This window comes from Piliocolobus tephrosceles, chromosome 6 (genome assembly GCF_002776525.5).
Source record: "Piliocolobus tephrosceles isolate RC106 chromosome 6, ASM277652v3, whole genome shotgun sequence".
In the NCBI taxonomy this organism is placed as follows: Eukaryota; Metazoa; Chordata; class Mammalia; order Primates; family Cercopithecidae; genus Piliocolobus; species Piliocolobus tephrosceles.
Window position 1 is genome coordinate 85,075,952 of NC_045439.1, and position 24,316 is coordinate 85,100,267.

Sequence of the window (24,316 nt, forward strand, 5' to 3'; positions counted from 1 at the left end):
CTAAAAATACAAAAAAATTAGCTTGATGTGGTGGTGGACGCCTGTAGTCCCAGCTACTTGGGAGGCTGAGGCAGGAGAATGGCGTGAACCCGGGAGGCGGAGCTTGCAGTGAGCCAAGATAGTGCCACTGCACTCCAGCCTGGGCAACAGAGCAAGACTCCGTCTCAAAACAAACAAACAAAAAAACCCAGCTCTTTGAAGGAAAGAAGAAAGCAAGGAAACAAGCGGAAGCCCTTGTCAGTGTCTTCCTTTAGTGGGGTTCATTCATTCAGCCACATATTCACTGAGTGCCTTCAATTTGTCAGGCTCCATACCAGGCTTTGGGATGCTTTGCCCACTCAACTTTACCATCTTGTGTCCCTGGAGACAGACTTGGATTCACCGACTACTGCCCCTGAGATCTTAAGACAAGCTACTTCCCCTCTCTGAGCTTGAACTTTTCCAGCTGCAAAATATAAATATTCCTCCCTCATAAGGCTGTTGTGAGGGTTAAATGAGGAGCTGTATTGTAGCTTTTCTCAGCCAGGGTCCCGAGCTGAGCCACAAAACAGAAAAGCTGATTGGAGTGACTCTCTCAGCTCTCTCAAGTACAGAGTATAACTAGTACCATCCTAGGTAACAGGAGAGAAGTAAAGCCATTATAAATAGTGGATTAGGGGGTCATAAGTCTCTCGAAGAACCAGGTCAAGGAAGGCCAGTACAACCCTCTTTTCTGACAGCTCGACATAGTGGCCAGTTCTAGGGCAACTAGAATTTCACAGTAGCATCATTGTGTGGTGAGTTTGGCGCACCGTAGACACTAAGTAAATGTCAGCTTCCTTCCTCAGTCCCTCCTCCTCCCTCCCTTTCTTGCCAGGACTCAGCTTCTCTTAAAGCCACGCACATCTTTCAGAAAGAGCCTAGGTTTTCTTAAATGGGAAAATATCCACTTGTCTCAGCGTTTTAGGTCACTCTTCCTAGGCAACGTGCTTCCAGGCCCTTGGCCTACTGCTGTGATGCAGGTGCCTCCTGTTTGCTATGCCCTGGCACTTGGGCAGTGCTTCCTAGAGAAGGGGGAGGCCCTACAGCGTGCTGCATGTCTTCTCAAACCACTGAGCTGCTGTGCTGCCGCAGGCCGTTCACCAAGCACCAGGGAACTAAATTATGAACTAGACACAGATGCACATGGCTGCAGGGAGTTTCTAGCTTACTAATGGAGATCAGATTTGTTTATGAGGAGCCCAGTGAGGGGTGCCAGGCCATGTCTTTAAGATTTTAGGAAAAGGGGAAGGATCAGAGTGAACAGGGCAGTCACCCTATCATCCCCATCACAGTCCCCTTCTGTCTGCCATTCATAAAGGAAATGGCATCTCTTTGTGGGCCTGGAGGTCACCTGTTAAACATGTGCACCTTGGCCAGATGTCTGTATGCTAGCACCTGAAAGTGCTACCAGAGCGGCCCCTCTTCTTCTGTCCTCTGGTGACTCAAGACTCAAGGAGCCAGTTCTGTGGATGGTAGATCCGATTTTTTTTTTTTTTTTTTTTTTTTTTGAGACGGAGTCTCGCTCTGTCGCCCGGGCTGGAGTGCAGTGGCCAGATCTCAGCTCACTGCAAGCTCCGCCTCCCGGGTTTACGCCATTCTCCTGCCTCAGCCTCCGGAGTAGCTGGGACTACAGGCGCCCGCCACCTCGCCCGGCTAGTTTTTTGTATTTTTAGTAGAGACGGGGTTTCACCATGTTAGCCAGGATGGTATCGATCTCCTGACCTCATGATCCGCCCGTCTCGGCCTCCCAAAGTGCTGGGATTACAGGCTTGAGCCACCGCGCCCGGCCTGTAGATCCGATTTCAGTGACTTCAGCGGTGGCTAGGTTCTGCTGAGTCTGAAAGGGGAACAGATACCAAGCCCCAAATCTTCCTTGCAGGAAGCCAGATGATTCTAGTAGTAAACCACTGGTCATTCAGGCATGAAATAACCTCAGGGCCAATTCCTCAGCAACACAGAGCCTCCTGAACTTCACCTTGTCACTTCGTCCAAGTTGCAGGAGCCATCAGGGCAGAGTTGGTGTTCAGCAGGAAGGACACAGCCAGTCTGTCACAGAGGAGATTGGAAGGGGTGGAGGCTGTAGTACGAGGCCCGTCCAGACACAGTGAGTTCTGGCTGTATGCCTGGGGGCAGTCAGTCATACCCTCTATGAACTGGTGACTCAGGTGGGAAGATAAGAAGTAGTATCTGTGATAAAACCAGAGAATATTCAATGCTGACCCTCAGCTCTATGAATGTTTAGAGTAAGGAGAGAGCTCCCATTTTGGGTCCTTGGATCATGGTGAATATCAGTTTCTACATCTGTAAACTAAGGGGGTCATTCTGTGGATGCATCTAATATTAGCATTGTATTTAAGAATTGGATCTGGACAAAGTGAGGTGTCTCACGTTTGTAATCCTAGCGCTTTGGGAGCCCAAGGTGGGAGGATCACTTGAGCCTAGGAATTCAAAACCAGCCTGGGCAACAAGGCAAGACCCCATCTCTACAAAAAAAAAGCTTTAAAAATCAGCCAGGCCTGGTGGCTCATGTGTGTAGTCCCAGCTACTCAGGAGGCTGAGGTGGGAGGACTGCTTGAGCCCAGGCGTTTGAGGCTACCATGAGCTATGATTGCACCACTGCACTCTAGCCTGGGCAACAGAGTGAGACGCTGTCTCTTTTTTTTTTTTTTTTTTGAGACAGAGTCTGGTTCTGTGGCCCAGGCTGGAGCACAGTGGCCGGATCTCAGCTCACTGCAAGCTCCGCCTCCTGGGTTTACGCCATTCTCCTGCCTCAGCCTCCCAAGTAGCTGGGACTACAGGCGCCTGCCACCTCGCCCGGCTAGTTTTTTGTATTTTTTAGTAGAGATGGGGTTTCATTGTGTTAGCCAGGATGGTCTCGATCTCCTGACCTAGTGATCTGCCCGTCTCAGCCTCCCAAAGTGCTGGGATTACAGGCTTGAGCCACCGTGCCCAGCCTTTTTTTTTTTTTTTTGAGACGGAGTCTCGCTCTGTCACCCAGGCTGGAGTGCTGTGGCCAGATCTCAGCTCACTGCAAGCTCCGCCTCCCGGGTTCACGCCATTCTCCTGCCTCAGCCTCCCCAGTAGCTGGGACTACAGGCGCCGCCACCTCGCCCGGCTAGTTTTTTGTAGTAGACGGGGTTTCACCGTGTTAGCCAGGATGGTCTCGATCTCCTTACCTCGTGATCTGCCCGTCTCGGCCTCCCAAAGTGCTGGGATTACAGGCTTGAGCCACCGCGCCCGGCCAAGACGCTGTCTCTTAAAAAAAAAAAAAAAGAAAGAAAAGAATTAGAGTCCAGGTGCAGTCTTGCCCAACATGGTGAAACCCCATCTCTACTAAAAATACAAAAATTAGCTGGGCATGGTGGCAGGCGCCTGTAATCCCAGCTACTCAGGAGGCTGAGGAATGAGAATAGCTTGAGCCCAGAAGGCGGAGGCTGCAGTGAGCTGAGATCGCGCCACTGCACTCCAGCCTGGGCGACAGAGCGAGACTCCGTCTTAAAAAAAAAAAAAAAAATAGAACTGGCTCTACAGAGGCTTCCGGTGGAGGTGAGGCTGGGCCTGAAGTATGGAAGCATCTGGTTTAATAATTAGGGGTGTGGGGTGAGGTGTGGAACCCAAGCAGTATCTCCACAGGCAGGAACAGCCCTGAATTTGGCCACCCTCAGGGCTGTTCCTCATGGAGCCCAGGCATGGCTGTGAAGCTGGACCTGAGCCCTGCATCTGTTACCAGGAAGGGGAGGGTGCGGAGGAGCTCTCCTGGGGGCAGGACAGGGTGAAGACAACTGCCCCAGGCCAGCAGGGGCGCAGTAAAGAGGACAGCAGAGCCCCATGCAGAGATCAGATGGGAAAAGGAGACAAGGTTGTGTTCTGAGGACATTCTTGGATTTTATGAAAAGACTTTAAAAAATCCCCAAAACCCAAAAACATTTTCTTGGATTTTCATCTGAGCCTATGATGTCTCTGCTCTTAGCAAGTGTGCCCGATTTAATAAAATCAGTACTGGCAGCCAGCAGCATGTTTTTGTTCTAGAACTTTAGACTATCTTTTTTTTTTGAGACGGAGTTTTGCTCTTGCTGCCCAGGCTGGAGAGCAGTGGTGTGATCTGGGCCCACCACAACCCCCACCTCCCAGGTTCAAGTGATTCTCCTGCCTCAGCCTCAGGAGTAGCTGAGATTACAGGCATGTGCCACCACACCCAGCTAATTTTATATTTTTAGTAGAGACAGGGTTTCTCCATGATGGTCAGGCTGGTCTTGAGCTCCCGACCTCAGATGATCCACCCGCTTCGGCCTCCCAAAGTGCTGGGATTATAGGCATGAGCTGTGTCTGACTACCTTAGACTATCTTTTGGAAAATAAGAGGAATGGCCAGGCACGGTGGCTCACGCCTGTAATCCCAGCACTTTGGGAGGCCAAGACAGGCGGATCACGAGATCAAGAGATGAGACCATCCTGGCCAACATGGTGAAACCCTGTCTCTACTAAAAATACAAAACTTAGCCGGGTGTGGTGGCGGGCGCCTGTAGTCCCAGCTACTCAGGAGGCTGAAGCAGGAGAATCGCTTCAACCCAGGAGGCGGAGGTTGCGGTGAGCCAAGATTACGCCATTGCACTCCAGCCTGGGCGACAGTATAAGACTCTGTCTCGAAAAAATAAAAAAATAAAAAATAAGAGGAATAAATGAATAATAAATAAAACAGTACAGAAAGGTTATAAAGTCAATAGTAAGTCTCTGCCCTCACCACCCCATTCACTTGCCCCTCAGCACCCCACCCTGCAAAAAACAAAACAAAACAAAAAAACCCCCACTCCCTAGAGGTAAATACTATAAACCATTTTGAATCTGTATAGGGTACCAACAGGAGCCTGTGTGGTGTGTACTGTCAAGCTTCTGGGTAAAGCTTGCTCTGGGTCTCTCCTGGGCTGAACCTTTCCAGGGAGAAGGGACTACAGCTGTGGTGTGGCAGGGGCAGGCACAGAACCCTTCCAGAGAGAGGTTTCTCAGGATCCCAGGAGCATGATCAGCAGCCCCACTTCAGTCAGGCGTCACCCGCTCGCCCGCCGGCCCTGGCCAGGGTTTTCTCCTCTGTGTCTGAGGGCTCTTTTTCACCTTCTCAGGATCCCTCTGTGACCCAGCTGACGAATGCCCCGCAGGGCGGCCTGGCGGAATTCAACCCCTTCTCAGAGGTTGGTGAGCAGGCCCTCTTTCCAAGTCCCGTGACCCTCTGGGGTGGTGCTGGGGTCTCCGGGGCAGGGAGCCTTGGCAAGGACAGAAGCAGCTCTGAGAAGCGGCAGTCCTCAAAGGGACAGTCCTAACATGAACCGGGGAAGCAGGGTAAGGATGGGAAAGCCACCAAACGCTCTGTGAAATTCTCCCCTTGAGATCTGTGACCAGGGCCCTTCCCCAAGGAGGTCAGGGCAGTGCCCAAGAGTGCTGGACCCAGCGAGCCCAGGGGTGCTGGGTTAGGGATCAGATGGCCTGAACCTGAGGCTTGTTGGCTGGGAAGCCACAGGGGAAGGCCCAGTGCAGGCCCCAAGGGAGTCCCCTTACAGGCAGGGGCACATCACCCATCCTGCTGTGGGTTTGCCCCCTCGTCACCAACTAGTGGAGTCCCACTCACTTCTGTCCTTTGATTTGTTCCATGTAGACAAATGCAGCGACAACAGTTCCTGTCACACAACTCCCTGGGTCCTCGCAGCCAGCGGTTCTCCAGCCATCAGTGGAACCAACCCAGCCGACCCCCCAGGTACTGCTGACAAAGAACTCTGGTCTTTTCTCTCCAGTGAGGGAATCAGCCAGACCAGTAGCTGAGCCCTGAGGCTCGGGGCAAGCAGAGAGCCTTCAGCCTTGGCCCCCTAAGGGCCCTCTTGCTAATTTGTTTGGAGCTGGTCACCTAAAAGTAGAGAGGCTGCTCTGCCAATTAATATCCTTACTCCCTCCATCCCATCCACCACCACCACTGAGAAATAAGCTCTACTCACCAGGCTGGGCTCCTTGGTGCCTCCAGAGAGGGCATTTGTCCCTGTTGTACCCCTCCAGGTCCTCCTCAGGCCTTTGACTTGTTCTCTCTTCCTTGGGGCCCGGAATGTCTCTCCTTTTTTCTTTAACTTCATTGATTCTCACCTTCCTTCCTGTCTTCCTTTGTCCCTTCACCAAATACTGTGAATCTTTTCTGCTTTGTGCCTGGTGCTCCATTGCACTGCCTCACTGCCCTCCCACCGTGCTCCTCGTTGCCCCTATGAGCGTGACCCACGGTGGAGTTGTGTGTTGCAGCTCCTGCTTAGACAGGCCGGCAAGTTCCCGCCTGCCCAATTCCTGGCAGCGAGCGAGCTCTCAGAGAGGCAGATGCTCCTAGGAGGAGAAAGTATTCTCAGAGACAGCTACATGCAAAAGCTTCCGAAGGTAGGCCTAGTGTAGATGAGCAGGAAGAAGGGCAGGGCACCCAGAGCCTGCCCAGCGCTCCTCCCAGGCCCCAGAGCCCTGTGGAGGTGAGGCAGCCCTTACATGTGGAGGTGCCTTTCTGTGCAGCTGGGTGGTGGGCTGTAGGGAGCTGGGTCCTTCTCAACTGATGTCACAGACTTGGAGGAGGTCAAGACCCCCAGCGTGGCACAGCGGGGTCAGTTCTGCTCCTGCTTCTGCCACCAGTGCCTGAAACTTGCCTCCCCAAGGCAGCCTTAGGTCTTTGAAGAGTTTTTGGAGAGGTTGGTGTGTGTATACATGTGTGTGTACACATGTGCCTGGTTTGTCATCCTGTGAGATGACCAGTTTGAGATCTCTCCCTAAAAAGGACTGGAGTCTCATCTATCAGGAGGAACCTGGCCCAAATGGCAGCAGCTGCCAGCAGGTGCAGGGCCATGGGGCCAGGTCTGTTCAGCCTCAGGTACAGTCAGTCCCTTACTGTCACTTAGAGGCTCTGCCCTGCCTGGAGAGGAGATAAGTATGGACTCTGCACACCACTAAAGCCAGGCAGGGCAGGGCAGGGCCACACCTAAGGGGCTGTCCTGGGGTGTAGCCAGTCGCAGTTTAGGGGGACCTCAGGAGGCAGCTCCTGGGGGCAGGCCAGGGGGCAGGGTGCTTGTACAGATCCTCAGGCCATCTGCCCTCACATGTCTCCCTTTTCTACTCACTACTAGCAGGCTTGCACTGTTTTCCTTCTCAAACATACACCCAGGCTCTTCAAATGAGGCTTGGGTCTGTGGGTTTCTTGTTATAGTTTAGTTTCTTGTGAGGTCTTTTTCCCAAAGGTCACAATCACTGAGCTCTGCCTTGACCCAGTATGAGGAACAGGTGGAGGAGCCACTGGGGTTAGTTTTCCCAACTCAAGCTTAGGGATGAGGGCAGAGGAGAACCTAGTCATGGCCAAGGGACCAGGAAGGTGCGGGGGCAGTGGAAGACAGGTTGGCCTCTCTAAGGTGGTCTCTGGTACCTAAGACACTCTGGGAGGCGGGGACTGCTTCTGGGACTCCTTGCTGGCTGTCCCTGCCTGGGGCAAGGCCTCTCTGCCTGCCCACCCAGGCTGACACTGTTTCTGTTCATTGTGTCTGGCTGTCCCTGTACCTCCCCTGTTCTCTCCAGGCTGTGGTGTCTGCAGCCCAGGCAGGCCTGCTTCGGCAGCAGGAAGAACTGGACAGGAAAGCTGCTGAACTGGAACGCAAGGAGCGGGAGCTGCAGAACACTGTAGCCAACTTGCATGGTAAGGGAGGCTGCTGGGGCCTGGGGCTGCCCTGCCTGGCATAGATGAGTGTCCTGAACCCTGTGTGGAGGGCCTCCCAGCGTTCACCCTGAGCTGCCTCAGAGTTTTGTGGGGCTCTTCTCATCACAGGACGCTGGTCCTCGGAAGAGCAGTACGTTGCAAGTCAGGAGACCTGTGGTGTGGTTGTAATGGCTGTAGATTACTTCTGCACTCCTTCCTAGCTCTAAAATGCCTTGATTCTTTGATAGCCTAGGGGCATTGGTCCCACAATTCCTTGCTAATGGTGATGAACTGAGTTATCACACTCGTGGGCTGCTTGTTAATAAAAATAATCACTTAGGCCGTTTAGCTCTCTGTATTTCCCAGTGCATTTGGGATCTGTTTTCTCAGTGTGAGCTTGTTGGTATCTCTTTGGGTTCCATTCCTGTTCCGTCCCACTCCATGCTCCATGCAGACTCCAAGCCCTGCTTGCTGGAGCCCCTCTGGGAACCCTTGTTTGGCCCATACACTGTGCTGGCGTGCACGCACCTCGATGCCCCTTCTGAGGCTGGGCCCTCACCTCGTCACTCCTTTTCCCCCACACAGTGAGAGACAACAACTGGCCCCCCCTGCCCTCGTGGTGCCCTGTGAAGCCCTGCTTCTATCAGGATTTCTCCACAGAGATCCCTGCCGACTACCAGCGGATATGCAAGATGCTCTACTATCTGTGGATGTGTGAGTCCCGCTCCTGCCCTCCAAGCTTAAGGGCGAACTGGGTGTGACTTCAGAGCCCCATCTTGGCCCTGGCTGCTCCTCCCTGGTATACAGGCTTTTAGCAGACTCCAGCCTTCCTCAGTGCCTGGGCTGGGTTGGGGAGATGACTCTGCCCACAGGCTGCCCCGTCTGGAAACCTCCTTGAAAGGGGCAGTCCAGACCACAAATCACTGAGGGTGGGACTAACTAGAGGCTTCCAACTTCCTTCAGAGCTCACTGCACTAAAAGGCCCTTCTTAGGTGAAGGCCTTCCCTGTCCACAGGCCTGTGGATTCTGAAGGGTGAGGAAGAAGACTTCTCCTGCAGCTCCATCGGGGGCCATCCAGGGCCAGGGAAAAGCATTGCTAAAGGAAAGACTTCCTTCCCCAAGGACCAGCCCTGGGTCTGCATCCTCTCTCCACACCCCTCAGATACCTGGGCTGTCCCATCACCTCTCAGGAACGTAGTTTGATCCCTGGTTTTGAGGTCCCATAAAACCAGGATTTGGGAGCTATCCCTGCCTAGGTACAGAGCGGGCTCCTCTGTCTCTGCAGCTGCCTTCGCAGCATGAACTTCACCTCTCCTAGGGAGTGGCCGCCACATTGGAGCCCCTCAGCCACCGTGGCACAAGTCATACTCTGTCCTGTCCCCTTCCCCAGTGCATTCAGTGACTCTGTTTCTGAACCTGCTTGCCTGCCTGGCCTCGTTCTCGGGTGACAGCTCCAAGGGAGTGGACTTCGGCCTCTCCATCCTGTGGTTTCTGATCTTCACTCCCTGTGCCTTCCTTTGTTGGTACCGACCCATCTATAAGGCCTTTAGGTGAGTGAGGCCGGGTCAAGGGGTGAGATTTTATGGCTGGCACCCCAGGTAGCAGGCTAAGGGCTATAGGCCCTGGGACCCAATCCAAGTCTTAGAGCAGAACAGAATGTAGGGAAATCCACTTTCCCTACATTCTGTTCCTCTGTTCCCACCCAGAGCAGAGACTGGGGGCCCTGTTCTTCAGTTTCTGTACCTGAGGTCTACTCTGGGCCCTGTCCTTGGACCAGGCACAGGAGACTTAGAGAAGGGACCTGCCATCCCACTGCTCCCAGTCTAACTGATGCCGTTACTGGGAAGAGGGAGGGGATGCTCTTTGGGAACTCCCTTCTGAGGCTCTAGGGTGTGCTTCTCCGGTAGTGTCAGATGAGTGCTCTCCAGGGCTCTTCTCCATGACTATTGATGCTTCCCAATAACTCAGAGTGCCAACACCTAAGCTGGATACTGGGAACATAGCTGGATACACCTTACAGACCCCCAGGGGTTCTGGAATTGTACCTCAGGGTTGATGCTTTCAGGGCTGGGAGCCCAGCAGGCCCTGGGAAGAGGGGATAGGGCAGTGGCTGAACCAGCCCTGTACCATTGGAGGCCCTGAACCCTCACTGTGCTCTAGCCCTCAAGGACACAGAGATGGAAGTCCTCAGCTCTTGAGAGAGTTTTGTCTGGTGTCCCCTATTCCCCAAATATTTTTTTATTCCACTCAGATGTACAGGTTTTGTTTTGTTTTGTTTTGATTGTTCTTTGTTACCACGCATCCTTAAGTTCTATTGTTTTTGTTTTTTTGTTTTGAGAGGGAGTCTCACTCTGTCTTCCAGGCTGGAGTGCAACGATGAGATCTCGGCTCACTGCAACCTCCTCCTCCTGGGTTCAAGTGATTCTCCTGCCTCAGCCTCTGGAGTAGCTGGGCTTACAGGTGCACACAACCACACCTGGCTAATTTTTGCATTTTTAGTAGCGATGGGGTTTCACCATGTTGACCAGGCTGGTCTTCAACTCACGACCTCAAGTGATCCACCTGTCTTGGCCTCCCAAAGTGCTGGGATTATAGGTGTGAACCACCGTGCCTGTCATCCAGGCTGGAGTGCAATGGCGCAGTCTCGGCTCACTGCAACCTTCACCTCCCAGGTTCAAGTGAGTCTCCTGTCTCAGCCTTCCAAGTAGCTGGGATTACAGGCACACACCACCATGCCCAGCTAATTTTTGTGTTTTTAGTAGAGACAGGGTTTTGCCATGTTGGCTAGGCTGGTCTCAAATTCTTGGCCTCATACAGTTTTATTATTAGAGATTTATGCCTTTGGCTTAGTTTTTCTTGCCTGTTATGAAACACAAGTACTCCAGAAGATGGAGTGTTAGGCTCTTTATTTTTTAATTTACTTATTTTTCTGAGACAGTGTCTTACTCGGTTGCCCAGGCTGGAGTGCAGTAGCACGATCTTGGCTCACTGCAGGAGCATTAGGCTCTTTATATTGTCCTTTGGGGGAGCAACTTTATCAGCTCTTTAAGGAAGGGGTCAAGCACTGACCCCTTAAATTGGAAGGCAGTGAAAGGCAAGCTCTTCTTGATTATGGTGGGGTATGTGTGTGTGTGTGTCCCTGTGGATGGTGTGGCTGGGCCCCTGGAGCTCTGTCTCTTGCCCATGCTGCCTCCTGGCTCCTAGTGAAAAGAGATGTCACACCAAGTAAGGATGCTGAGGAACATGGCCCAAGCCCTCTTGTGACTTCTCATTTCCCTCTCTCTCCACAGGTCCGACAACTCTTTCAGTTTCTTTGTGTTCTTCTTTGTATTTTTTTGTCAAATAGGGATCTACATCATCCAGTTGGTTGGCATCCCTGGCCTGGGGGACAGGTGAGACCTGGGCATCACAGAGGGAATTAGGTTTTGGATAGGGGACTCAGCCTCTCTTGCCCTGTTTTCTAGCTCCCAGAGAGCCCCGCCAGTGCCCTGCTTTTCCTGTGGCAGGGAGTGGGTGAGTGGGCCAACTCAGATCTGCTTTGGGCCTTCTTTCCAGAAAGGCATCAAAAGACACTCATTATCGGTCGGGCGCAGTGGCTCATGCCTGGAATCCTAGTACTTTGGGAGGCCAAGACAGGCAGATTGCTCGAGCCCAGGAATTCGAGACCAGCCTAGGAAACACAGGGAGACCTTGTCTCTACCAAAAATAAAAAAAAATTAGCCTGGTGCAGTGGCATGCACCTATATAGTCCCAGCTACTTGGGAGGCCGAAGCAGGAGGATCGCTTGAGCCCAGGAGGTTGAGGCTGCAGTAAGCCATGATTGCACCACTGGACGCCAGCCTGGGTGACAGAATGAGATTCTGTATCCAAAAAAAAAAAAACACTATCTTTCCCTGCTCTCCACTTTCTAGGGTGTTGTGGGTGAACTTGACTTGACTCTTTAGGCTACCATGACAGTGTCCTGCACTGGATTGCAGCCTCTTCCTTTTTTCCTGCCACACCCTCCTGGAAGCTGATGGATGCCCAGGCCTTTGCAGACTGAGCTGCAACTTTTTTCAGATGCCTTGTAACTAAAGGAGACAGGTCCCTCACCTCCCCTGGACAGGCTGCTTCTGGCTGCCCTCTTTGAGCGTACAGCTGGTTTGAGTTTCCAGGATATCTCAGTCCTCAGCTCAAAATTAATCTCAAAAGAAAAGCTGATGGCTTATGTTTTCCTTTCTGCTCCAGTGCACAGGGAGCATTGCAGAAAGGTCAGACTGGCACTTGGCTGACAGCCTGAGCCTGGAAGGGCGGTGCTATTTTGGTCCCCTCCCTCCGGCAGAGCTGGCAAGTCCAGAGCAGTGGGGAGAGAAGGGCTGCCTCCCCTTACCCTCCAAGCAAGTGCACGCTGCCCTCCCACCACCCGTCATGCTTCTTGCCCTGCTGTTGTTAATCTGGTGCCTTTTGACCAGTGACCCAATTTCATTACTCGTTACCTAAGTAAGACCCTGGTAGAAAAACTGTGATTCATGACAGCTGTTTGCACCTGGACTGGGAATCAGAAGGCTTGAGTTGGCCGGGTGTGGTGGCTCGCGCCTGTAATCCCAGCACTTTGGGAGGCCGAGGCAGGTGGATCACTTGAGGTCAGGATTTCGAGACCAGCCTGGCCAATATGGCAAACCCTCATCTCTAAAAAAAAAAAGAAAAAAAATACAAAAAAATTAGCCGGGTGTTTTGGTGGGAGCCTGAAATCCCAGCTGCTCTGGAGGCTGAGGTAGGAGAATTGCTTGAACCTGGGAGGTGGAGGTTGCAGTGAGCCAAGATTGCGCCACTGTACTGCAGCCTGGGCGAAAAGAGTGAAACATCATCTCAAAAAAAAAAAAAAAAAAAAAAGTGTTGCTGTGTCACCCAGACTGGAGTGCAGTGGCAAAATTATAGCTCACTATCACCTTGACCTCCTGGGTTCAAGTGATCCTCCTGCCCCAGCCTCCTGAGTAGCTAGGACTACAGGCATGCACAACCATGCCTGGCTAATTTTTAAATTTTTTTGTAGAGACAGGGTCTTGCTATGTTGCTCAAGCTGGTCTCAAATTCTGGCCTGAAGTTATCCTCCTGCCTTGGCCCCTCAAAATGCTGAGATTACAGGCATGAACCACCATGCCTGGCCTACATTAATTTTTGTATATGGTTGAAATAAGTATTTAACTTCATTTTTCTGTATGTAGATATCGTTGTTCCAGTACCATTTGTTGAAGAGACTATTCTTTCTCTTTGAATGGTTTTGGCATCCTTGTCAAAAATTAATTGACCGGCCGGGCGCGGTGGCTCATGCCTGTAATCCCAGCACTTTGGGAGGCCAAGACAGGTGGATTACCTGAGGTCAGGAAGGAGTTTGAGACCAGCCTGGCCAACATGGCAAAACCTCATCTCCACAAAGAATACAAAAATTAGCCGGGCGCATTGGCAGGTGCCCATAATCCCAGCTACTCGGGAGGCTGAGGCAGGAGAATTGCTTGAACCCAGGAGACAGAGGTTGCAGTGAGCCAAGATCATGCCACTGTTCTCCAGCCTGGGCTACAGAGCAAGACTCAATCTCAAAAAAAAAAAAAAAAAAGAAAAAGAAAAGAAAAAAGAAAAATTAACTGACCATAGGCGTATGGGTTTATTTCTGGAATCGCAGTTCTATTCCATTGATCTCTTGATCTATATGTCTATCTTTATGCCAGTCCTACACTATTTTAGTGACTGTAGCTTTGTAGTAAGTTTTGATGTCAAGAAATATGAGGATATCCCTTTTACAGATGAGGACATGGGGCTCAGACAGGTGACAGCAAGTTGGCCAGTGATCCTCCTTCCAAGAAGGTGGGTCCTCAGGAGTGAGCAGCCACGCTTTCCATACTCCCCACCAGCAAAGCATCAGAAAAAGGCCCAGCCCAGTGCTACCTTATTTATTTATTTTATTATTATTATGTTTTGAGATGGAGTCTCTGTTGCACACGCTGGAGTGCAGTGGCGCAATCTCTGCTCACTGCAAGCACCGCCTCCCAGGTGTTCACAACATTCTCCTGCCTCAGCTTCCTGAATAGCTGGGACTATGTAGACGCCTGCCACCACCACGCCTGGCTTATTTCTTGTATTTTTAGTAGAGACTAAAAATACTTTGTATTTTTTGTATTTTAGTAGAGGTTTCACTGTGTCAGCCAGGATGGTCTCAATCTCCTGACCTCGTGATCCGCCTGCCTTGGCCTCCCGAAGTGCTGGGATTATAGGCGTGTGCCACTGCGCCTGGCCCTTTTTTTTTTTTTTTTGAGACAGGGTCTCACTCTGTTGCCCAGGCTAGAGCGCAGTGGCGTGATCACAGCGCACTGCAGCCTTGAACCTCACAGGCTCAAGTGATCCTCCCACCTCAGCATCCCGAGTAGCTGGGACCACAGGTATGTATGACCACAGCCAGTTAATTTTTTTTTTTTTTTTTTTTGAGTCGGAGTCTCGCCCTGTCACCCAGGCTGGAGTGCAATGGCATGATCTTGGCTCACTGCAACCTGCACCTTCCAGGTTCAAGTGATCCTCCTGCCTCGGCCTCCCGAGTAGCTGGGATTGCAGGCGTGTGCAACCACTCGCAGCTAATTTTTGTATTTTTAGTAGAGACAGGGTTTCACCGTGTTGGCCAGGCTGGTCTCCTGACCTCAAGTGATCCGCCTGCCTCGGCCTCCCAAAGTGCTGGGATTACAGGCACGAACCTGGCCTTTTTAAATTTTTTGTGGAGACAGGGCCTCCCTCTGTTGCCCAGGTTGGTCTTGAACTACTGGGCTCAAGTGATCCTCCTGCCTCAGCCTCCCAAAGTGCTGGGATTACAGGCAAGAGCCGCAGCACCCAGCCTAGTGCTACTTCTGACTCTGTGAAGGCAGCAACCACATCCTCCCTTTCAGACCTCACATAACCAGAAGATTCCCCTTGTGAGTGGGGCAGTGTGGGCCCGTCAGCCTTCATGGAGGTCTGGCCTCACAGGCCAAGGGCTTCTGGCTCATAGGGCTCCCTGTGCTGTGGGGAGATGCCAAGGTGATGGTCAGGACACAGTGGCCAGTTGGAGAAGAGCCCCTTATGCTGACTCTTGGGCCCCACTACCACTTTGCTTCCTTTCACCTCTTCTTCCCTTACAGCGGTTGGATTGCAGCCCTGTCTACACTGAAGAAAGGGTCCCTGGCCGTATCAGTCATCATGATGGTGGTGGCTGGCTTCTTCACCCTCTGCGCCGTGCTCTCAGTCTTCCTCCTGCAGCGGGTGAGTGGTGTGGGCAGGGCTGACAGCAAATGGGAGGAAGCAGGCAACTGTTTCCTGCCCTTGCCATGAGATGTTCTTCACCACTGCAGTTGGGTCTCCTAGGCTCCCAAAGGTCCAGCACCTTTCTCCAGGGATCTGGGTGGGGGGTCAGGCAGTGCCGGGCTTCTGGTGACCCCTTTGGGAGTATGTCCTGGATGGCTGGGTTCCTGGTGGACCCAAAGAGCAGGCTCCTCTCACCCCACCCCTCTTTGCCAGGTACACTCCCTCTACCGCCGGACAGGGGCCAGCTTCCAGCAGGCCCAGGAGGAGTTTTCCCAGGGCATCTTCAGCAGCAGAACCTTCCACAGAGCTGCTTCATCTGCTGCCCAAGGAGCCTTCCAGGGGAATTAGTCCTCCTCTCTCTTCTCTCCCCCTCAGCCTTTCTCTCGCCTGCCTTCTGAGCTGCACTTTCCATGGGTGCCTTATGTGGTGGTGGTTGTGCCCAGCACAGACCTGGCAGGGGTCTTGCTGTGGCTCTTCCTCCTCCCTCAGCGACCAGCTCTCCCTGGAAGGGGAGGGACAGGGACTTTTTTTTCCCCCTCTATGTGCAAAAAAAAAAAACAAAGCTTTCTTTCCTTCTCTAGTGATGGTTTGGTAGGATTCTTTTGTCTCTGGAAGCAGTGGGACTGAAGTTCTCTTCGTCCTGTGCACACACAGACACCCCCACACAGTTGGGATCACAGGCTGACCTGGGCCCACCCCAGCTGGAGTTTTCTGCCAGGGTCCTGGGCCTTGACTCCCCCACCCTGCAGGCCTGGCCTGAACTTGGCTTCTCAGACACAGCCCAGCCCTTCCTGCCCCGGCTGGGGATAAGCCTCTCACAGGCTCTGGTGGACAGATCTGTTCCCCAGGTCACTCCAGTGGTCTCCAGGCTTCCAGAGAAGGCTGGTTGCCTCAAGCTCTTGCCTGCCTCATAAATGGATCCAGAGAAGGCTGGCTGCCTTCGGCTCTTCCCTGCCTCACCTCCCTCATAAACGGATTCATAGCCCTTTAGCCCCCTGCACCCTCCTGCAGGGGACTGTACTTTGAGCCCTCTGGAGCCCTCCCTTGCTGAGCCTTACTCTCTTCAGACTCTGAATGTGCAATGCGGTTGGCTGGGGTTTGGGGACGGGAAGGGACCAAGGACACTGACCCCAAGCTGTCCTGCCCAGCGTCTTCCAGGAGGGCGGGGTCTGCCTGTGCTGGTGTGGTTGGTTTGGCCCTGTTTGCTGTGACTTCCCCTCCCCTGAGGGACAGCTGCCTTTGCCTCTGCCTCAGATGCCACCTGGCCCACCCACGCTCCCCATCAGCAGCATCCAGACTTTCACGAAGGGCAGGGCCAGCCAGTCCAGAACCGCATCCTTCAGCAGGAACTGATGAGCCATCTCTTGGGAGAGTCTGGCTCACACCCCGGGGGTTGTCACTGTGATGGACAAAGGAGTCCACCTTTAAAACCAGCACCCTGTTCCCCGAGGCTGCCGAGCGGGTGTGTGGACTGGGGGGCCTTCCCACAAAACTAGCCTCCCGCTCGGCCCCAGGCAGCCGCAGGCCCCGAGCCACTGAATGATACTGGCAGCGGTTGGGGTTTTATAAACTCTTTTCTGGTATTTTTTCCCCTCTATGTACAAATGTATATGTTACGTCTCAATTTTGTGCTTAAATAAAAATAAAAAGACATTTTCAGACAACACTGGTCCACATGTCTGGTGGACTTGGGAGGGCGGGGCAGCCTACAGGATTAGGGGCTGGGCGAGGCTGCTAAGATTGGAGAGCCGGCACAGTTAAGATGCAATAAATAGGTCCTCAAGGCCCTTCCTCAGAAAAGTGAAAAACAGCTGGGAGGTCCGGGAAGCCAACGCGGCCTCTTCCAAAGACGCCTTCTCATTCCAGTACCTCTGCTTTCAGAGCTGCGGGTCCTGGGGAGGGGCCCTGGAGGCCTCCCGGACGCCGTCACCCCCACACACGTCCGCTCCTCTGGAGCCCGCGTCCTCACGTGGGCGATCTCTAGACGCCTCTGCGCCCGCTGGGAGTCCCTGAAGACCGCGCGGGCAGTCCTCCGCTCACTTCTAGGCTCGCGGGGGCCTCTGTGTCCCCACGTGGGCCCTGCAGGAAGTGGCGGGGCGCATGACCCGGCGAGGTGTGGGGACGGGGGAGGGGCGCCGGGAGCAGGGCGGAGCCGCGTCTCCGAAGCGCGCTGCATTTCCGGCGGGCGGCGTAGGGGGCAGCGTGGAGCAGCCCCGTGCTCCGCCCGTCCACCAACCCGCCGGAACCGCCGCCCGCAGCGAGGAAGCGCCTGCGCGGGCGCGGGCGGCCGGGATGGCGGGGCCCGGTTGGGGCCCCCCGCGCCTGGACGGCTTCATCCTCACCGAGCGCCTGGGCAGCGGCAAGTACGCCACGGTGTACAAGGCCTACGCCAAGGTGGGTGCCGGCCGGTGGCCCTGTGCCCGCCCGAGCTACCCCGGCTGGTGCCGGCCAGGGAGACTCCGAGAGGTTAGCGACAGTGTGGGAACAGTTAGGGGCGGGAGGCCGGCTTCGCCCCAGCCAGACCCTCGGCGGAGGTTGGAGCCGACCGCCACGCTTAGGTCTTAAAGGGCGCACCTGCACCCACCTGCAGGGTCAGTGGCTGAACAGGCTCAAAACAGGTTACCTAGTGGGCTGGGAGGAGTCTGGGACTGGAGCCAGTTAGGAGGCAGAGTGGGCGGTTCTGGAACCCTGAGTGACATGCCTCTGCTGGGAGCACTCCAGAATGCAAAGAAATGGATCATCTAGCTGAGGGTTGGAGAAGACCAGGCTGAGGCAGGGTCGGGAAGCCAGGACTCCAGAATCAACATTCCTCACTGACCTCACAAGGGAAAGCTGGGAAGCCCGTTGCTGGTGTGCAGTAGGTAGACCCGGGGAGGGGGCGGAGTCGGGGGACAGAGGGAACCAGACAGAGCCTTTCCAGTCAGGCAAGGGTCCTGGCCTCCTCAAGGCAGAGCCCGCAAATCTCCTGTCCCGCAGAAGGACACTCGTGAGGTGGTAGCCATAAAGTGTGTAGCCAAGAAAAGTCTGAACAAGGCATCGGTGGAGAACCTCCTGACGGAGATTGAGATCCTCAAGGGCATTCGACACCCCCACATTGTGCAGCTGAAAGACTTTCAGGTGCGAACTTGGGCGGGGCCGCTGCCAAAAGGGAGCTGGAGAAGGGGCACTCTCTTCAGGCTGCCTCTCTACCTCTAAACACAGTGGGACAGTGACAATATCTACCTCATCATGGAGTTCTGCGCAGGGGGTGACCTGTCTCGCTTCATCCGTACCCGCAGGATTCTGCCTGAGAAGGTGGCGCGTGTCTTCATGCAGCAGTTAGGTAAAGGACTGTGACCCCAGCCTGACACTCCGTCCCTTGTTCTCTGCCCCCCACCACCCCACCCCTACCCCAGGCTTAGAGCCTTGGCACACATTGCAGCTGCCTCCTGCACAGTCTGAAATTTTAGGGTCCTGTTTATCTCATGCACTCAACCCTTGCTCAGGGATGCTGTGGGACAGATGAGGGAGTAATCCCCCTCTGTGGGGTGTTGAGGCTTCCATACATAGAACATAACATAAGGACCTTGTAGAACATTCCAGAGTCCTGTAGGTAGGACTCAAGTGCTTTGCCAAGGAAAAGAGCAAGATTCTCAAGGACTGGGGCATCCAGAGAGGCTTCTGAGAGGCGGGGAGACTTGTGAAGGGGCAGAGGGGAGGAGGGTGGGCACTCGGGTGGGGTGGCAAACTCCTAGAAGTGGTGGGATCTTGGTGCTTATATGGAAAGCATCAGACTAACCAGGCAGGAACTGGGGTTGTGTAGGCTTGAGGAGGCAGATGTGAGCCGGGCAGGCAAGAGGCAGGTGGGAATGGGCTCTGAACTGTCTCTTTGTGGGTCCCACTCCTCAGCTAGCGCCCTGCAGTTCCTGCATGAACGCAGTATCTCTCATCTGGATCTGAAGCCACAGAACATTCTGCTGAGCTCCTTGGAGAAGCCCCACCTAAAACTGGCAGGTCTGTGTCTGAAACAGCAGGGATGAGGTTTGGAGAGTGCAGAGGCCTCCCTCTCCCTGGGCTCACTCAGCAGCCCTAGCTCTCTATAGAGTCCTCAAAGAGTAGCAGGCTGCAAAGTCTGGGGTTGGACCCTGTCATCAAAAGGCAGAACCTTTCTCAGGCTACCCATGCTCAAGTCCAGCAGCATAATGGGTGGAGTTAGGGCTTAGTCTGTGGCCAGAGTTGGGACTCACTGTGTGTCCAGGTTTGGGGGTCAGTGTGTGACCAGCGTCAGGGATCACTCCGTGGTCAGGGACAGGACTTGGTCTGTCATCAGAATTGGGGCTCAAGTCTGTGACTCCATCTGTGGCCACATAGGAGAGTGTGTGGTGGGGGAGTAGGAGGTGGTGACCCTTGATAAGATTTGGACAAGAATTGACACTGGAGGCCAGAGACTGTGGAAAACCTAAGCCTGGGGGACAATGAGAGGGTGGGGGCTTATCCATGTAGCTAGTGTGATCAGGTGGGCTTCCTAGGAAAAGGTGCCCAAGGGAGCTGTGCGGGATGGGTAGGTTTTACACCCCAGAGGCAGATACGAGAGGGTGTTCCAGGCTAATGATGAGCAGAGGCTTGGAAATAGGGTTGATCGGGTCTGGAGGGTGGAGAGGAGCCTGGGGTGAGGCTTTACAAGCCAGGAGTGGAAGCAGCTGGAATTCAAACCCTGCTGCCTCACCTCTTGCCTGCAGACTTTGGTTTCGCACAGCACATGTCCCCGTGGGATGAGAAGCACGTGCTCCGTGGCTCCCCACTCTACATGGCCCCCGAGATGGTGTGCCAGCGGCAGTATGACGCCCGCGTAGACCTCTGGTCCGTCGGGGTCATCCTGTATGGTGAGACCTCTTTTCCCTGCTTCTCACCCTGAGGCCTACACTGTTTCCTCAGGCAAGGCCTCTCTGGGCCGCTCCTGAAGGGTTCTCATGAAAACTGACTGCTGGCCCAGGACCCCTGCTGAGGGGCTTCAGGCCAGGCTTGACCTATTCCCTCCCAGCCTCCGCTCTGCCTCCCTTCCACAGAAGCCCTCTTCGGGCAGCCCCCCTTTGCCTCCAGGTCGTTCTTGGAGCTGGAAGAGAAGATCCGTAGCAACCGGGTCATCGAGGTGGGTCTAGCAGGGCCTTAGCGACCACGGGGGGACAGAGGGAGTCAGGGCCCTGAGGGTTTACACCTCGCTCTCACCTGCAGAGACTGGAGTGTGGGCTCCAGGCTGCCTTTGTAGTGGAGGGGCATGCTCTAGATTGGAAGTTGAGGTGCCAGGCTGTCCCAGGGACTTAGGTCAGCCCACAGCAGGCAGCACAGTGCCTATTTTGCAGGCCCTTGTGGGGAGAAAGCCAAAGCAGAGCCAGACCCAGCCTTCCCAGGAACATAGTCCAGGGAGGGAAATAAGGACCCAGAAACACAATTCTAGCTCAGCTCAGGGCTCCAGCGAGGGTGCGCCAGGAGCCCAGGGATGGAGGCCTGGCTCCTCACTGGCTCCATCATCTTGACCCACCTGCTCCTCCTCGGTCTTAGGTTCCCCACCTGTCCAACACATACCTTGGGTTCCTCGCCGACCCCTGGGCTAGGGGTTGAGGGGCTGGAGCCCAGTGTGATCTGTCCCTGCCATTCCCTTCCCTACAGCTCCCCCTACGGCCCCTGCTCTCACGAGACTGCCGGGACCTACTGCAGCGGCTCCTGGAGCGGGACCCCAGCCGTCGCATCTCCTTCCAGGACTTCTTTGCGCACCCCTGGGTGGACCTGGAGCACATGCCCAGTAGGGAGAGTCTGGATCGAGCAGTGAGCAGGCGGGTGGGGCTGGGGTGGGCTGAGGGTGGGCTGAAGGTCTTGTTGGCCCCTTTGGTGGTGAATAGGTGACTCGCCCAACAGAGACAGAGGGTGGGCTCAGGGGAGCTGATCTCCCATCTTGGGGAGCGTGGGAGGGTAGGGAGGTGGACCTGACCCCGATCTGCCCATCCCCCAGACCACTCTGGTGGTGCAGGCTGTGAAGAAAGACCAGGAGGGGGATGCAGCAGCTGCCTTATCGCTCTACTGCAAGGCTCTGGACTTCTTCGTACCTGCCCTGCACTGTGAGTCCCAGGCCATGCCTGAAGCCCCTGGGTGCAGCAGGGATGGGAGTCGTCTGTGGCTGCAATAGGTGGATTCCAGTTCTCTATCCAGAATGTTGTAGACAATAAAGCAGAGCATAAACCTGGAATATTGTGTTTGGAGAGATTCCAGAGGGTTCGGTGTGGGGCAGGGGTTCTCCCAGACTCCTCATATGACCTCACTTTCTGCAGATGAGACGGATGCCCAGCGGAAGGAGGCAATTAAGGCGAAGGTGGGTGAGAGTCCCCATGAGGAAGTGGGGGGGCAGGGGGTAAGGCCCTGAGATCTCAGGGCCCCTGGGGAATGGCTGTCTTAGAATTAGAACTTCCTCTCCTGCAACACAGAGCTCGGAATGGGTCAGGCCAGCCTCATTTGCCCCCTGACATGTTTATAGCTTGAGGCAGTCACTAACAATGCAGAGGGAGAACTTGGATGTGGGTTCTGGCAAGGGCAGCGGGTGAGACAGCACCTCCTCAGGCCCTTTCCCTGCTACAGGTGGGGCAGTACGTGGCCAGGGCCGAGGAGCTCAAGGCCATCGTCTCCTCCTCCAATCAGGCCCTGCTGAGGCAGGGGACCTCTGCCCGAGATCTGCTCAGAGGTAGACTTCCTGTTCCTGGCTGACCCCAGGGGCCCCAGCAAACCTCCCCACAGCCTGAGGGGGAGGCGGGTGGGGAGAGGCATCCTGCAGGGAACAGGCAGGTTGCTTCCCCCACCCTGAGCCTTTCCACTCATCCCAGAGATGGCCCGGGACAAGCCACGCCTCCTAGCTGCCCTGGAAGTGGCTTCAGCTGCCATGGCCAAGGTTTGTGCCAGTGAGAAGGGTCTAGGTGGGACAGGATGGGGCGGGGCAGGGAGATATCCAGGCCATGACCCTAAGCAGCCTGACGTCCTTGTGGCTGCAGGAGGAGGCCGCTGGTGGGGAGCAGGATGCCCTGGACCTGTACCAGCATAGTCTGGGGGAGCTGCTGCTGCTGCTGGCAGGTGAGGGCCCCCATTTCTGCCCCCCAGAGGGCCCCTGGCTGCCCTGCCCTCACCACACGCCCTCTCTTTACAGCGGAGCCCCCGGGCCGGAGGCGGGAGCTGCTTCACACTGAGGTGCCCACTGAGCTTGAGAGGGTTGGGAGGCTTCCTCTTCCCCTTTCTTTGCTCTTACCTGTGGGGATCTCTGGGTTCCCTCTGGAATGTCCCACTCTCAGGGTGTTCCAGGTCTGAAAGTCAAAACCGTAGGGCTGGGGTACTCAGGGCAATGGAGGATCTGGGAACCCAGCAGCAAACAGTCTGGGAAGGCTTCCTGGAGGAAGGAGCAGATAAGGGACTCAGGAGGCAAGTTGTTCTGACGGGGCAGAGGGTTCTGGAAAGCATCAGGGTTGAGGAGGCGTTCCCTTTGAAACCCCACCCCCCGCCACTCTCCCCTACACCCAAGGGCGTATCTTTCCTTGGCAGGTTCAGAACCTCATGGCCCGAGCTGAATACCTGAAGGAGCAGGTCAAGGTGGGCACATGGGGGCCACGCTGGGGCTAGGGTCTGTGGGTTCTATTGCTCTCTGCTTGTGGCTGTCATCCCTACCCTGCTGGTGTATGTCTACTCTCCCGCCTCCTCTGCAGGCCTCCCTGTCCCTGTATCTGCCCTTCACTCTCTCTCGCTCAGCGCTGTGCACTGTGGCTCGTGTCCCTGTCCTTCACTCTCTCTCGCTCAGCACTGTGCGCTGTGGCTCATGTGTCTGCCTCCTGGCTGCCTCTCATCCCTTGTGCTGCCTTCACATCCCACAGATGAGGGAATCTCGCTGGGAAGCTGATACCCTGGACAAAGAGGGACTGTCGGAATCTGTTCGTAGCTGTGAGTCTTGCCCTGGGGTCGATCCTCCATCCAAAGAGGGGTGAGGGCTGGGGGCCCTGGGTTCTGCCTCCCTTACCAAAGACCTGAGACTGACCCTCCCCCATTGCCTCCCTCCCGCCCCATAGCTTGTACCCTACAGTGACCCCAGAAGAATGACTGGACAGACGCGAGCCATCTGGAGCAGAGGGATACTAACCCAGGCTGACGCCAAGAATGAAGGGGCCCACTGCAGCCCTGGCGAGCAGGCTTCTTGGGTAGACAGTGCTGAGACCCCCACATTCCAGAGTGCCCAGACTCCCTCAGGTTCCTCTGCACCCCACAGACAGTTTGATGGCTGTGCTGTGTGCTGGAGGGGAGGGCAGGGCTCTGGGAGAACAGCACTTCTTTCATGAGACCTTTGTGTGTTATTCGGTGGTTACTGGGTCCTGTGCCTGTCAGTTTTGGAGCATGCAGCCGTCTATCATTTTTTTGCTCTGAGAAGAGGGCAAGGGGCCCCTGCAGGGCACTTCTGTGCTTGCCCACGCCCTGCCAGCAGGCAGCTGTGCCCCTGGCCTGCCCTTCCCGGGACCCCTTATTCCAACTCAGCTCCTCCTTGCACTGGAATGGGGCACTCCAGCACCCCTCAGGGACCACCCACCCCACAGTATGCACTCAGCCCCCCAGAACCCACCAGTCTTTCTGGGAACTCACACCTGCCCACCATCTCGGTACTTCAAATTAATCCTTCAAGCATGGAAGTTGTATCTTTCGGGGTGGGGCAAATTTAAGAAACCCATTTCTTGTTCCTGCCCTGGCCTAGGGAGCACTCAGGAAGGTTCCTTGGTCCTCATCTCTCCCACCTCCGTTCCTCTTTGGGCCCCACACTAGCCACAGCGCGGGCCTTGTGCTGGAGTTTGAGCCTGGGAGAGGGAGACGGTCTGACCCAATGCACTCCAGGCTTCCCACTTCTAGGCCTGCTCTGCCACTGTGGAGCCCTGGGCAAACCCCTTCCCCTTTGTGGGCCTGGGCCTCCCCATCTCTTCAATGGGGCTGATACCTCCACAGCCCACAGCATGGGTACTTATGAGGACAAAGTGAATTTAACCTGGAAAATAATGTATTTGAGAGTTTCTTTTAAATAATCAGCGGGTGTTGGTGATTTCTAGCCCTTCTGCCCTTAAATATCTCCTTGGGCAAGAGTTGTCTGTCCTCCCTGCAGGAGGCTGAGTGTGGAGAGTATAATTCACTGTTTCTCTATTAAATTATTTTCTTTACTTGGGCATCTCTTCTTGCCTTAAGAACAACGGCGGGAGGGGGAGGGGGGGGAGGATGCCCTTTCCCCCAGTCCAGCCCACTGCTCCCTCACTAGCCCAGG

The 24,316-nt window shown here is 54.8% G+C and overlaps 2 protein-coding genes across 11 annotated transcripts in view; both read left to right on the top strand.

Moving 5' to 3' along the window:
- SCAMP2 (secretory carrier membrane protein 2) overlaps positions 1–16,679 on the top strand; it is a 32,468-nt gene extending 15,789 nt beyond the window's left edge. Inside the window, exons 2-10 of one of the 5 annotated variants that reach the window (XM_023196634.1) lie at positions 5,138–5,206; positions 5,668–5,766; positions 6,294–6,422; positions 7,596–7,713; positions 8,299–8,427; positions 9,104–9,263; positions 11,004–11,105; positions 14,853–14,973; positions 15,229–16,679. In XM_023196634.1, the coding sequence (XP_023052402.1) occupies positions 5,138–5,206; positions 5,668–5,766; positions 6,294–6,422; positions 7,596–7,713; positions 8,299–8,427; positions 9,104–9,263; positions 11,004–11,105; positions 14,853–14,973; positions 15,229–15,363 (1,062 nt within the window). In that variant the 3' untranslated portion in view covers positions 15,364–16,679. The remainder of the gene's footprint in view (positions 1–5,137; positions 5,207–5,667; positions 5,767–6,293; positions 6,423–7,595; positions 7,714–8,298; positions 8,428–9,103; positions 9,264–11,003; positions 11,106–14,852; positions 14,974–15,228) is intronic. The other 4 variants (XM_023196629.1, XM_023196630.1, XM_023196633.1 and 1 more) reach the window with 4 other exon arrangements.
- A 497-nt stretch (positions 16,680–17,176) lies between these two features.
- Positions 17,177–24,215, top strand: ULK3 (unc-51 like kinase 3). Of its 6 annotated transcripts, none has more exons than XM_023196625.2 (16): positions 17,179–17,481; positions 17,992–18,132; positions 18,217–18,337; positions 18,904–19,008; positions 19,734–19,877; positions 20,061–20,143; positions 20,662–20,817; positions 21,002–21,107; positions 21,318–21,358; positions 21,622–21,724; positions 21,864–21,928; positions 22,029–22,107; positions 22,181–22,221; positions 22,570–22,617; positions 22,896–22,962; positions 23,088–24,215. In XM_023196625.2, the coding sequence occupies exons 1-16, from the start codon at positions 17,308–17,310 to the stop codon at positions 23,102–23,104; spliced, it is 1,491 nt and encodes a 496-aa protein (XP_023052393.1). In that variant the 5' UTR covers positions 17,179–17,307; the 3' UTR covers positions 23,105–24,215. The 6 variants fall into 6 exon arrangements, 5 of the variants coding, with proteins under 5 accessions (XP_023052393.1, XP_023052394.1, XP_023052396.1 ...); XM_023196626.2 differs by having other exon boundaries at positions 17,181–17,409; XM_023196628.2 differs by having other exon boundaries at positions 17,257–17,409; positions 18,294–18,337.
- Positions 24,216–24,316: the final 101 nt, after the last annotated feature.